General features: G+C 37.9%; 1 protein-coding gene and 2 long non-coding RNA genes across 4 annotated transcripts in view; 1 reads left to right on the top strand and 2 right to left on the bottom strand.

The window, feature by feature from the left end:
• Positions 1-6,497: 6,497 nt before the first annotated feature.
• LOC128024601 (uncharacterized) lies at positions 6,498-9,026 on the bottom strand. Its single transcript, XR_008186042.1, has 2 exons — positions 6,985-9,026; positions 6,498-6,704 (listed from the first exon to the last, which is right to left on the bottom strand). It is a non-coding gene; the product is annotated as an uncharacterized LOC128024601 (long non-coding RNA).
• A 462-nt stretch (positions 9,027-9,488) lies between these two features.
• LOC128024590 (uncharacterized) lies at positions 9,489-11,277 on the bottom strand. Its single transcript, XR_008186041.1, has 3 exons — positions 11,145-11,277; positions 10,330-10,432; positions 9,489-9,644 (listed from the first exon to the last, which is right to left on the bottom strand). It is a non-coding gene; the product is annotated as an uncharacterized LOC128024590 (long non-coding RNA).
• Positions 10,913-14,918, top strand: part of LOC128024564 (solute carrier family 22 member 23) — a 44,297-nt gene continuing 40,291 nt past the window's right edge. The window contains exon 1 of one of the 2 annotated variants that reach the window (XM_052610727.1): positions 10,913-11,861. In XM_052610727.1, the coding sequence (XP_052466687.1) occupies positions 11,448-11,861 (414 nt within the window). In that variant the 5' untranslated portion in view covers positions 10,913-11,447. Of the gene's footprint in view, positions 11,862-12,593; positions 12,740-14,918 lie in introns of those variants that run through there. The other variant, XM_052610729.1, reaches the window with a different exon arrangement.

The following is a 14,918-nucleotide window of genomic DNA, read 5'->3' as shown; positions in this document are numbered from 1 at the left end:
TTATTTATTTTATTTTTTTTGTGGCTTGGCAAAAAGATACCAAACAGAATATCATTAAAATCATTGAAATGAGAAATATGCACATCTCACATCTGTTAAAAGTAAAATTGCATCAATAAAACATGGGATTGCAAGAAATCGGAAGCATAAAGCATGCCCTGTCTTGACTCAAATACACAGACTCAATCTGCAGAGGACTTTCCCCTGTGCGTGTGTGTGTGTGTGTGTGTGTGTGTGTGTGTTTATGGGAGAGCGACACACCCGCTCCACACACCCTACTCTGTGATTCCTGAGATGTTCTTGACAGGTTAACTTGAAAAAAAAGTGTAGTATGGTGGTAGTACAAAATAATTGTCAATTAGCCTGTTTGATAAGTGAAAAGAAATATGCATAATGTCATTTTGCATTAATCTACCATTTGGTGTGGGACAGTTAGGAACAGAGGTTAAATTTGATAGACTGAAAAAGACTCATTTTATTTCGTATCTCAGCATTTTAAACCATAATTATTGAAACCAGAGTTCATTGCAACATAGTATGTACGCAATAAGATGTGTCAACATGCACGATATGAATTTTTAGCATTCTACCCATTAAATTTTGCAACACAGCAAGGCTCTTACACAAGCTTATCTCAAACCACAAGTTCATTTTTATTTTCATACCTGTTCATCAGGTGCAAATCTCTGTAAATCATTAGCAAAAAATAAATAAATTAAAAACCTATTACTATTATTTTTATTTATTTATTTAGAAATGATCAACTTTGTCACCAGTGCCCATATCACAAAACATTTTAAGGCTAAAAGTAACTCATAACTTTCCGATTTAGGATAAAATCTTAAAAGTAATGGGCGTGTCCTAAATTTAAGACTCTTACATTTTTTTTTTGCTCTAAGAGTATTTCACAAAGCATTTTAGCACTGAAACTAGCTCCTAAATCTGAAAAACATTCGAAGTATTGAAAATGACTATTAATAATTGCTGTTAATAGTGTTCGTTGTCTGTTTGATTGTCTATAATTGATTTTTCCGTACATTTCTGTCATATGCACATAAACTGACAGACACCACTGATAAGCTACTACTAAATATTATAGAAACGTTAATTTACTGTAAAGTTGCTTTGCAATGATTTGTATAGTAAAAAGTGCTATACAAATCAAATGTAACTGACAATTAAATGAATATTTACTTGATTAATTAGTGACACTTAGCCTGCATTTTAAAATCTTTATTTAAATGCGCAATATTTTTACTTTTAAAAACCCTTATCTGAAAATGGCAACACAATATCATGCTCTACAATATTTCTACAATATCTCTACAGACCCTTCCTCTATCAGCCAATCACAGTGTGCATAAATAGTGAGCATGCTGACATTATCCATAGCAATAAGGTCAACCCCGCCCTTACTCTTAGTTTTAGACTTCTCTCTATTCCCTATTCCCTGCAAAAGTTTGTCTCAGCAGCTTTGTCAATTACAAAACATTTGTGTGGCATTGTGTACACACCTAGGCATCATGTGACATGGTGGTGTCCCCCAAGACTCAATACTGGGACCAGTTTTGTTTAACCTATACACAGTATATGTTTCAATTAGCTTTGCAGTTAATCAACAAAACATCTCTTTTAAATTCAGTTAATGCTCTGTCAGATCCCAAAACCACTAGATGCAATTAAACAACGGCATGTTAGTGTGTATAGAGAGCATGATTGTGTGTACATCAGTGAACTTTCTGCAACCCAATAAAGATAAGATCAAGAGCGAAATGAGATATGATTTAGCTCTATTTAATTTTTTTCGTCTTATGTTTTTACTGTGTAATTATTATAGGTAACTGAGATGTTTTCTGTAAACCACTTTGAAATAGTATTACATAAATATTAATCTTTCAAATAAGTTATGGGGATATTTGTTTTATTGCATTTAAATCCAAAAAAGCTAATCTTTTTTTTTTTTTTTCACAGAGAAAGTCATTGAGTACATACTTATAAGTTACTGATTGCTGTCTCTCACTGGGGACACAGTGCCTTGTTTAACAAGAGTGCCGTACACACCTACAGACACACCAGTCAAGCCCTTAATAATTTTCTGAATACATTTCTTTCAGTACAGTTAATTGTTGCACTTCTGGAAAGCATCTGTGCATGAACAAACTTGTCAATGTTATAAATGTAACGACTGAAAGACGGCAACGGTTCACATACAGTACGTACTTGAAAAGCATAGCAAAACAAGAAAAGAACATCGCCCAAGCAATACTACACTTTACCTGATCAGCATATCTCAACCTGGCTATACAGTCCTGGACAGTCCTGGACCTCAACAAAATAATAGAACTAAACAAAACACAAAATAAATAAATATAGGCCTTTTGTTATCTCAGAGGTTGTATTGTTGTGACTCTTATTTCTCTATCTCTCTTGGGTCCGGCTCTTATTGAACATATCAGTAACTTGTGTGATGGTTGGCCAGAAAGAAACTTGTTAAATATGTTGTGGAGTTGAGGAAAGTGGTTGTTATTTGATGATAATGGTTCATATAGTGCATTAAACTGTTTTTAGTGTTTACCCATTATTATAAGTACTTAGGAACAAACAGTAGGGCTGCTGGACATTGCTCAGGTGTCTCAGTCAACATTTGTCAGATGCAACCCTAATTGCCCCAGGAGATGACCCTCACCATGCAGGCTGAACTGCTGTGACCTTACCATTATTGGAGCTAGCTGGAAAGACAGGGTGGTGCACAGTGATGTAATTTATTATCTGAAGGGGATCTTTGGAAAGAACTACCCAAATCTTGCCTCTGAGACACACTGAAACGAATAGCTGGAGGTAACCTGGATGGGGCCAGTGGGACTGGAGTTTCCACCTCCACTGGAAGCCAAGGCAAGTTTGTTTATATAGCACATTCCATACACAATGGTAATTCAAAGTGCTTTACATAAAAGAAAGTAAAATAATCACAAAAATAAAACAAGGAATTAAAAAAAATAGTGTGATTTGCTCAGATTTTCTGGTTCTAGTCAGAATCTTGGCAGCAGCGTTCTGGATGAGCTGCAGCCGTCTAATGGTCTTTTTGGGAAGGCCAGTGAGGAGCCCATTAGTCAAGTCAAGTCAAGTCAACCTTTATTTATATAGCACATTTAAAAACAACAGAGGTTTAGCCAAAGTGTTTTACAAATGATTTTCACCTAAAAACAACAAAACATAATTCTATCAACTTCAACACATAATTTATAATCTATCCAAAGGCTACAGAGAACAGATATGTCTTCAAGGACGACTTAAAAACGGCTAAAGATGAAGATGACCTCATATAGAGAGGAATACTATTCCACAATTTCGGACCCCTCACCGAAAAAGCCTGGTCACCCTTAGATTTATAGCGGCAGTGAGGAACCCTCAGTAACAGTTGGTCAGAGGAGCTTAGTGCTCTTGTCGGAGAGTAAGGATGTAAAAGATCACTGATGTACTTGGGAGCGAGGCCAGATAATGCTTTGTAAACAAACATCAACATTTTGAAATCCACCCTAAATTTGACCGGGAGCCAGTGTAAGTTTCTCAGCGCTGGGGTAATGTGATCCCTTTTCCTTAATCCAAGTAACAGTCTGGCTGCAGCATTCTGAACAAGTTGTAAATGAGATAATGCATTTTGGGGCAAGCCACTGTACAGTGAATTACAATAATCTAACCTAGATGTAATAATTGAATGGATTACAATTTCCAAGTTAGAAGGGGAAAGCAAATATTTAATATTAGCAATTTGTCTCAGTTGGTAAAAACTGCTTTTTACAACGGCACTAATCTGCTTGTTGAAAAGAAGGGAGGATTCAAAAATTACTCCAAGGTTCCTCACAGGGTCTTTTATGTTCGATGCTAACAGGCCTAGTTCAACGACTATTCCAGGTTGACTGGACAAGGAGGATCCAAGAATCAGGACTTCCGTTTTGCTCTCATTTAATTGTAAAAAGTTATTTGTCAGCCACTGTTTTATATCTTTAAAACAATTTAATGCATTGTTAGATGCACGGTTCTAGTTTATACTCATGGGAAAATAAAATTGGGAGTCGTCGGCATAGCAGTGATAGGATATACTATACTTCTGAAAGATGGAACTCAGGGGAAGCATGTATAATGAAAATAACAGGGGTCCCAAAATTGACCCCTGAGGGACACCACATTTTAACTGAGACGAAGCAGAAGAGAAATTGGCCATGTTCACAGAGAAAGTCCTTTCTTTTAAATAGGAAGAAAACCACTGAAGGGTTGTCCCATGAATGCCCACCATGCATTCTAAACGTTTCAGAAGAAAATCATGATCAATTGTATCAAACGCAGCACTGAGATCTAACAAAACTAGGACCACTGGCAAACCTGAATCCATAGATAATAAGATATCGTTTGTGACCCTAAGTAATGCAGATTCAGTGTTGTGCATACAATAGTCCACCCTGCTGGTGATAAAGGCATGAACTAGTTTCTCCAAGTCTTGACTGGAAACAAAACATCTTAATCTTGCAATGTTTTTTAAATGATAGTATGCTGATGTAGTTACTGCTTTGACATGACTACTGAAACTAAGGTCCTGATCCAGAATCAGACTAAGATCCCTGACTTGATTTTTAGTTGTTTGACCCCTAGAGTCAAGGCATGCATTACTTCAGTTTTTTGCCTTGTTCAACTTAAGAAAGTTCTGGCACATCCAACTATTAACTTCATCAATGCATTGGCAGTGGAAATCAGTGGGGATGTAGTCATTTGGAGATAAAGCTAGGTAAATCTGGGTTTCATCAGCATTGCTGTGATAGGTCAATGCCAACAGATACACTGTATGCTTGGAGGGAATAAGAGAAAATCTTAATGTTATGTAAGTGCACTGAGACAAACTTGTTGGTACTGTCTCTCAACACTTCATAAATGAGTACATTGAAACCATGCAGTGAAGCTCCCTTTGTAGTGCATAGCTAGCAGAAACTTGTTAACAACAAGACTGCATAAACATAAACTTATGCATCTGATTTGCTGCCTCGCTGCCGTATGACATTTTTGCACAAAGGCACCTCATTAAAGTGATTTCGGACAGACTTCTAAGGCAGCGTAATGGTTTAATGATCTACAACAAAATAGAACGGGTTTTTTTGATAACTAAAGAAATATTAAATTACTAAAATACTGATTTCTCTCTAGAAACTAACATCAAAATTGCAACAAAAGTCAGAGATACATTTGCACACAAACTGACAACCAAATGCAACTTTCAGATGCCATCTTTTTTTATTTCTTTTCTCAAACATCATGGAATAGAATGCACAGGATTGTGGGATATCAAAGGCAGTGAAGGATACATCTATGCTGCTTTCAAAATTTGATCAGAAGAAGGTCCCTTTGGAGACAGGAAGTAAAGCAGAATTTAGATTTGAACATGCCTTGATTCTTTCCTGCCTTGGAATGCTGCCTCCGAAGAGTTTTTTCAGATGCAGCACAAGTCTCCATGCATTCCCCATTTACTCCGTCATGGTTTGGTTTTGTAAGTTCCTTATCTGTCTTATGTACTTATTTGCCAAGCTGAATAACCAGTCTGAGTTCTCTTTCTCGCTGAAAGCTCGCCGCTGATTCGACATGTAGCATCAGCCGGAAAACTGCGGGCGGCATCCAACTAGAGCCAACGGAGTGGAACACAATGAAAAAACTAAAGCCAACTGACACTCAAAAACCACCAGTGCCTGACGGTAGACCACTGGATTGGTGTGTCTCTCAGGCTTTAAAGGGCTGTAAACCCAGAGACCAATGGGTGATCTACACGCTTGCATCCTTTGCAGTGGAGCCATTGGAGTGGAGCACGGTTCAAGTAAAGTGTGAAGGATTGGCCTGAGAGGTAGTGGTGAGTCAAATACCTATGACCCAAAGTTCCCAGAGAATGTTCTGTACCTCCAACAAATGTCAGACTGCACACTTTTTAGGGTCTGCTGAGAGTCCTGTTCAATGTTGTAGTCTCAGGTGCTGCACGTTCCTCTTCCAATCATTACTGAACATAATGAGATCATCTAAGAAGGCAGTAGTTACGGCAGGGTTGGAGGACTAACATGAGGCGCTGAAATGTAGCTGGGACCTCAAACAACCTGAAAAGAAGAGTCACAAATTGGTGTAACCCAATGGTACTTAATCCAGGTCCTCTGAACCCCTCGCTCTGCACATTTTGTCTCCCTTATCTGACACATTCAGTTCAGTTCATGGATCTAATGAGCTGATGATCTGAAACAGGTGTGTTAAACAAGGGAGATATTTAAAATGTGCAAAGTGGGGGGTCCCCAAGAACAGGATTATTGCTGTGTTCTGTTTGTACTCGTAAGTTGGAAATTCTGTGTTCCCAGTAGGAACTATTAACTGGAATGCCCTCCCAAGTCAAGAGTCCTGAGTTGGAATCTTAGTAGAATCACACTAATTCCAACTTCAGAATCCAATATGGCTGCTCAGTACATCAAAAGAAGAGAAACAGTAGTAATATATTTATTAGCACTTCTGTTTGTCGGTGTCTCAATAAACTCAGTTGTACATAAAGTACTATCACACCTCTATTTTTTAATCAGGTGGTACTGCTAATAATGGACGAGTCCATCTTGGTTTTCTCCAGTTGGGTATTACCTCATTCTCCGCTCTGAGATCTGAGGTACTGTGAATGGAATGCAGCATAAGAACCACTGGTGGAAACAAAACAGAGAGGTAAAGAATTTCACAGGGCATTTGTGTTAAAGGGATTTGCCAGTATTCCGTCAGTGTTGAATAAAATTAGTCAAAAGCATCGGATAAGTATTTAACTTTTGACAATGTGTTCACCTTGTGGTAGGCAACACAGAATCTTTAAGAGTTCGAGTAGGTTAAATGTTCAGCAATACACCACTACAACTGGAGTTATTTGGATGTGGGGCTCAATGAGGTTGTTGCAGCCAGGCAGAGATGAGAACACATCAGCAAACTTACACTGCAATTTAAGGTTCACTTCTTGTCCAATCTCTGCCCTCTGAGAGACTGTTGTTGCCAAATCCTCATGGACATCCTCCCTTCCTGTTTTCAAGAGGTTGAGATATAACATATTCCTGTTAAACCACCTCATAATCAGTAGCCACAACTTGCTGTGTGAACGGACTCTCTGTCTTGTCAGGAACTTTCACTCTAGAACTTTCACAGAAACAAATAGTGCAATAAAACAATAAATATAAAGAGATAGCCAAGCAAAAGCACACAAAGCCATTTGCCCAATATTCTCTGCTCACACATCCTGATCATATATTTCAGGGTCTCTGGTAAGAAGAAGAATAATAATAACAAAGATATGACGATTGGGGCTTAAAGTTTGCATTCTTTTAATTTAGCTAAGAGGTCATGAAGTGACATTGATCTTCTATTGGTCATACGTCTTCACTCCTGTGCATATGAATGGCAGTAAGCAGGGTTGTTTGGGATGAGCAAAACCAGCACTAAACCAATCTCCAGTGAACACCATGAGATGCATAATAGTTAGAAATGAGTCAGAGTGTGGTCCATCGCGCTCTGATGTCATGCCGACACACACAAAAAAGATTGCCATTTGCTCCACCCAAAGTTTACTGACTGAAGGTATGATAGAGAATTACTTGCTGATGCAGCTCAATGCTCATTGGTTTAAACAATTGTGATGTTTTGTTCAATTCCAAAACTCTGATATCATGTTGTATTTTTCATTTTATTTTCAATAGTATCAGTGTATTAGCAACAGAGTGTGAATCACATGATATCAGGCAGGCATTGTGTGATTCACGTTTATGTGCTTTGTAAGAACGGTTCACCTTGACTGCACTTACTCCACTCCTCCCTGACTGTAGCTGCCTGCTCCTGTCTACTGTCAAGATGAGGCATTCGACAAATCAGAAGAGCTTAAGGGAACGAAAGTGTAGTGTAACCACCCCTTAAAGGGATAGCTCCCCTAAAAGTGAAACATCTGTTATCATTTATTCACCCTCCACTTGTTCCAAACCTGAGCACCTTTCTTCTGTTGAACACAAAAGGTGATATATTTTGAAGAATGTCGTAATCAACAGTTGACGGTATTGACTTCCAAAGGCTACCTGCTATTGTTGGTTACCAAATTGTTCAAAATATCTTATTTTGTGCTCAGCAGATATCTTCCAGGTCTTAGTAGGGGTGAGTCACAGAGGTGAACCAACGCCTTTCTTTCTTTCCCAATGCTTCTCTACAGTTCAGGCGTGGCTGCACAAATACCCCCATGTCTACACCTGTTCTGTCACCATTTGTTGTGTTTTCAGTCTATGCGTAAGCCTTTTTATGACAGATCATTACTCACTCTTTATTCTGACACACCCTAAGCAGCTAGTTCCCCTACTTGTCTAAACTCCCTGGCAAGGGAACACAGGCATTTCTGATGGGTTTTGGTTTGATGCATGCTTTTTTTATTCACTAGAGAAATATCTGACAATCGTGGCAAATTGTATAATGAAGGACATAGGCCTATGCATTTTCTTTGCAAGCGAGTGTGACTTTGTGAGAACCTTGAAAAGGTCAAAGTACAGAATAGATGTAAGACACCGTGAACATCTGTCTTACTTTCACATGTACTATTCAGTGATTTGGTCATTACAGCTGCACACATTCACGCACAGATGATACAACAGATGACGCACACCTAATGATTTCATCAACCAACAAAAACTAAGCCAATTTCACTCTTACGCAATCACAAAAGACCGTAAACTCTTCAGGTGAATACTCCTACACTACACTACACAATCAATTAGGATCTACAAACGTCAAAAACTAGAGAAGTTATATATCATGGTTTTATCAGCCTTAAATAACATTATTCACTTTTTAACCACTAGAGAGGAAAAAACTTAATATAATCAACACAAAAGAATGAGCTGACACTTCTACTTACTACTTTTCAGCATTGAATAGATGACTTTGGGTAAGTGGCCTTAATGGGAACTTGCCATTAAATATTTTTTATTAATGGCTCTTCAGCTAAACAGCTCTTAGTTACATAATTATAGATAACAAACAACTATGGAGCATAAAACAGCTCATTAAACAGCATCTGGTAAAGATCAATTGTATAAATAAATATAATATATATATATATATATATATATATATATATATATATATATATATATATATATATATATATATATATATATATATATATTTAACACACAACTTGGAAAAAATGAATCTTTTAAATCTGTCTCGATAACATTGTCTTAAAGTTGGTTTTATTGTGTTCACAGTTTTACCCAAGAGACATTATAAACAAATAAATACAAAAATAAATAAATTATGATATTGGAATTTTATTGAAAGTCAGAACCCACAAAATAGATTCCTAACTATTCTAATTTTAAAAAGTTTAGCATTTGACGAATTTGGCAAAACCACAGCATAAATCAAACATTTTGTATTTTTAAATCAAAACTTTATCATTAATTAGATGTTGTTGTATTTTTTTATTAGTAAGAGCCTCCGTTTGTGACAAACAGTAGCTGCGTTCTCTAATATATATCTCTCACATGACTGTGTGTATGACTCATGGCTGGGATCAAAGGTTGAGTGAAAGGGTGAGATCAGTGACCAGCTTCTCTTTCTGTCTGTAATAACAGGTGGATGATTAGGCATTGAACACAACAAAAACAGCGATGATGTCAAGGTAACAGACATAAAGTAACAAATCTGTGCAATAGTAACTTCTGAGTAAACTCATTCTGTCCCCGAGGACTAAATAAAATGAACAAACCAAGCAAATAACACACTGGCTAATTTGACATCAACATGCTCCTGTTGTCTCTCTTTCCCTTTATCTGGATCATACTCGGTTCCTGGAGGATTCTTTCATCTTTAGAATTCATGGCTAAGGATTTAATAAAAGTAGGAATATTGCTTTGTTTGTTTTCATGGCAGGAATCTTGGATCAGTGAATAAAGGAGCAGTCCAACAATGAATTGAGCAAACTGGGAAGTGAACACAAGTAAAAACATGTTCAACCTTCAGTTACTCCTGAGATAGAAGGAGTCCAGCTGCCCACACACTGCCTTCGAATCCTCAAGTTGCTTTACATGTTTTCTCTCTTCCGGAAACATAGTTACAAGACAATTCTTGTGACTCTTTTGGTCACCACTAGATGGAAGGATTACTCCAATAATGCGTGTCCCTAACCATTGGAAGTTGTTGCTTCAAAAAAAAAAAAAAAAAAAAAAAAAAAATTTATATATATATATATATATATATATATATATATATATATATATATATATATATATATATATATATATATACCTGTCCCAGATAGCACGCGCACATCTTCAAGATGTCTGTTAAAGATCGCTTCATCTGGAAAGCAACTGCTGTGTATGTAGGCTACCTACATCTGATCCAACATCTGATTAAAAAGAAGAAGAAAAAAAAAAGAAGAAAATAATTAATGAAAAATTTATTAATAAATAAAGGTACAAAGGCTGTTATTGGGGCGGTGCCTGTTCAAAATGTACACTTCTGTACCTGATTTACCCCTCAAGGGTGCACAAAGTGTATAGTAGGCTACACCTTAATTGCACATTAGAACCTTTTAAAAGGTTACATCACCCCAGGAACAGTTTCTCTGAGAGTGTGCTTATATTCAATTCAGAAGTCCTTTGTTAAATACACCTTAACATTTATTTGAATTTGTAATTTATTTTCCTATTGTCATTTCTGCCAGTTTGGACAGATACAGATAGATGGCAGCATTTACACCAGAACGAAAACAGGTCTATATCATCCTCACACAAGGTAATTGGATTATTAAACAGCACAACCACATGAATCTATATATATTTATTTATTTATTTTACGTAGCTTATAGCTTGTATACTAGTAAACAGAGGCTAATGAGCTTCAGTAGTTGAACACTGTGACTGGACTCAATGGCTGAAGGGGCGTTCAGTCGAGGTTCCGCCCTCAGGACGGTTTGCTCGGTCCCTGTCATCACCGAGAGTGTGCGAACCGAAATAAGTCGGTTATTAGTGTCTGAGGGAGAGATTCCTCCGCTCGTGAGTGGGTCATGACGCGGGCGTGAGTGTAATGTGACGCGCGGACCGGGACAGGTGTGTTACCTGTGGCTGTGAAGGCTGGAAATGGCCACGGATCCGCAACATGCCGACGAAACGAATTGCTTTCCTTGAACGCTGTTGTTTCTGACTAGAAGCGTGTTTGGGAAGTGGAGCGGGCCGAGCCGGTGACTTTTACAGTCTCTACTGATTGATCGCGAATAGTTCCTGGCGACTTTTAAACGGGTGAAGACACGCGAACCACTCCCCGAGCACCGGACACCGAGCTCTCCTTCTGATTGCAGGTACGCGCATCCGGTGTGAACGGGGATTGTGCGGTTCTGACGCATTCCCGAGCCGCGCTGCGGTATGTGTGAGACGGTGATGGCCGTGTCTCAGCTGGACATCGAGTCTCATCCACCGGAGAACGGCTTCGTCACCCCCGAAACTGATAAAAGGCAGGGTTTACTTTCGCAGATCGATAACCGCGTGCTGCCTCACTTGGGCGGATTTGGGAGATTTCAGAAACTGCTGGTCCTTCTAACATGCATCCCGGCCATTTTCATAGGCTTCAGCCAGTTTTCGGACAGTTTTCTCCTGTATGTGCCCCATCCGTGCGCTCAGGTGCAGCCGAACTCGTCCAATGTGTCGGCTGTGGCTAATGGAAACAACCCCACTAATGGGTCATCATCATCATCATCATCATCATCATCATCACAATGCGTCTGTACGCAGTCAGGATGTCAACTGCAAATTGGACTAGAGCAAAATGTTGTCACCAAGGTAAGAGTGCGCGTTCAACTCGTCCGTAATAACAGCAATATTCGTTTTGCACTCAGTTTGTCAGGGAACAGGAGAGGAACTCCAGCATTTGTTTTCAAGTTCATGGACGTGCATAGAAGCATGCATGGTGCTAACGCACTTAAATTTCACATTTCTTTTCATGCGAACATGAATGCACATGAATATGAGTTTGTTTACGAAGCATTAAGGGGCATGCATTACAGTGCAAAGGAGCAACTCTATACCAATGTCAGCATTGCTGACTGAGATAAATATGAGTCAAATGCTTCAACAGCTGACAGGGTGCCTGCCATCATAGGGTGTCATGTCACTGATGTTTACCAGATGACATAACCGCTTTTAAAAACAACAACAGCACCCTTTTAACCATCTGTGTCCTGCCCCTCGGCCTCTATTCGTCTGTCTGGTTATTGTGCAATAGTGAAATATGGGTCAACAGACTCTGAGGGTTACACAGTAATTCTGAGCAGCCTACGGAGATAAGAGAAGGCCAGCGTAGGGCTTTTGTGTTTATCATATCAGTGACACATTATGTTCTTCCCTGCTGATCTGGTAACTGGAGGAACATTCACTACGATGGTCTAGATGTTCATCATGATGATGTAATGTGTCATGAACAAGCAGAGACGTGATACTTTAAAACATATGTGCTTAAAATGTTATCTTGTGCAACGTTCGTAAAAAAAAAAATGTGGTAATGAAAATCGTAAAGACTCACTGTCTTATAAGCCGTGCCCACAGCCTGCAATGAGAGTGAATCAGCAAACTTACGAAAGCATCAGTTTACTCGAGGCTTTGCTGTTCTCTCTGAAAGGAAATCCTATATCTGTGTTGGCATGCCATTCCAGCAGTCAGAAGTGAGTCATCTCTTTTATTTATTTATTAAACTGTGGTCCACATGATCCATTAACAGCTGCAATTTATGTTTACTGCAAAGCTGAATTTGAACACGAAAATCCAGTAAAAATTGTAGTATTGTAAAATATTATTGCAATTTTAAAAAGCTGTTTTCACTATGAACACATTTTAAAATCTTTATTTCTGTGATGCAGAGCTGATGTTTCAGCATCATTACTCCATTCTTCAGTGTTACACAATCTTTCAGAAATCAATGTTGAAATAATTCATGACTAAGTATGGTATTTAAATCTATGGCTCTCATTGCATTTAAAAATAACTACAAGTATGCTAGTACAACAAATGAAATGATACATTTGACACCTGTAGACAGCTGTAAACTTTATTTTAGAAATAACTTTTAAGATATTATAAATCTTGTGCATTTTCTTAAAGCAGTAGTCTTCGCTGTATTTGAGCCATTGTCTGTTGTGAAAGACACTCACTGTTTTCACAAAGTCCTCAGCCAGGCCGCTAAAGCTTCTTTCAAAGCTTTCTCCAGGGAAAGTGAGGCGTTTCTGGCATCTACTTATTTATTTCAGAACCATCATTAGTAAAACATGCCGCATGCTGCAACTCCTGCGTGGATCTGTTGTCCAGGTTGACCACACTTGTGTGATTGTCATAGTATTTCACGTGCTTTCGCTCAAACTCAACACATACTCATGCATTTCTCATGCATTTTATGATTCGCGACTGGTGAGAGATTAGTGTTATGGCTATTGGTGTTTTCTGTGAGTGTATATATAAAGCTGGTATCTTCAGGTTTTATAGAACTGAAAAGAAAGATGACTTTCTCAATAATAGTGTGGTTTGTCCACTATTGATGACATTTATGTCTCACGTTTGCAGGAAAAAAGGCTTAATTCTTAGTGGTTCCACATTCGGACACAATTTATTTTCATTCCTTTACCCTCGGGCAGACGACTTTAATAAATTAAATTAAGCTTACTTAAAACTAAGTCTGCATGCTTTTTGAATGGTACCTATTGTAGGATGATCCATGTTTGAACTCTTCTGGCACTTATGCATCTGTATTTCATTCTTTATAATGGTTGCAACAATTTATGTATGTATGAATATGTTTGTTTTTGCCTCGGTGTCTTAGTTGTGTTTGAGCTCATCAAGAAATTCTAGCCAACGACGTTGTTTGGCAATAAATACGTTTTGGAAGCTGACTTTAATGACAGAATATGCTGGCATTGTGTTTTTGTGTAAATGACAGATGACCGCGCTGTTTATTTCCTAGTTTGAGCTCTTCTCATAAAGAGTGACGCTTGCAAGTTCTGGAACGATCAATATTTGTTCAGTTAGGTTAGGCTGGCTTTGAGGTTTGTTTTCATACACTGATCATATAGGTTTTTGTGTCTCAGATGTTGGTACACTTTCAACATTAGAATCAGATGTAGGGATGCACGATATTGGATTTTGGCCGATATTCGATATGCCGATATTTTCAAAAATAATTTTGGCCGATGTCGATACCGATATCGATATATATACAAATATATACTGATATATTTAAACTTTAATTTTACTGAAGAGAAATCCATGTATCTCTTCTGTACTGATTCTACCATAAATTTATTATTTTACAAATGTAGACAGACATTCACATCTGAAAAACAGGTCAATTATTTCACTTGGAGAATATCGGTTTGGCTCATCGGCAGAAATATTCATATCGGCCGATACCGATAATGGTCATTTTAAGCTTTTATCGGCCGATACCGATATTGTGCCGATATTATCGTGCATCCCTAATCAGATGTGAACTGGCATCATTCACTTCAGTAAACTGGTTTGGATTAGCTATAAGCACTGAAGTACATAGTACCCAGTGCTAGGTAGCAACAGGTTCCATGTCATCTGGATTATGTTATCAGGTTCCAAAAATTAACTTATAATTAGAATATATTACATTATTAAGGGTTTGATTTGATTGTTGTTAATGTAAAAAGTTTTATTTTAATTTAACATTTGTATGATTTCATTATTAGCTTTTAATTAAACTCACAAACCCCCACAGTTCCTTCATGAACCCCAGGTTGGGAAACTTTGATGTGATCTAATGTTTATTGCACTCCAATGAATGGAATTGTATTTTTTATATCAGCATTGTACAAGATTCTGCTATTT

Source organism: Carassius gibelio, chromosome A2 (genome assembly GCF_023724105.1).
Source record: "Carassius gibelio isolate Cgi1373 ecotype wild population from Czech Republic chromosome A2, carGib1.2-hapl.c, whole genome shotgun sequence".
NCBI lineage: Eukaryota > Metazoa > Chordata > Actinopteri > Cypriniformes > Cyprinidae > Carassius > Carassius gibelio.
This window is presented reverse-complemented; position numbering and strand designations above follow the sequence as displayed.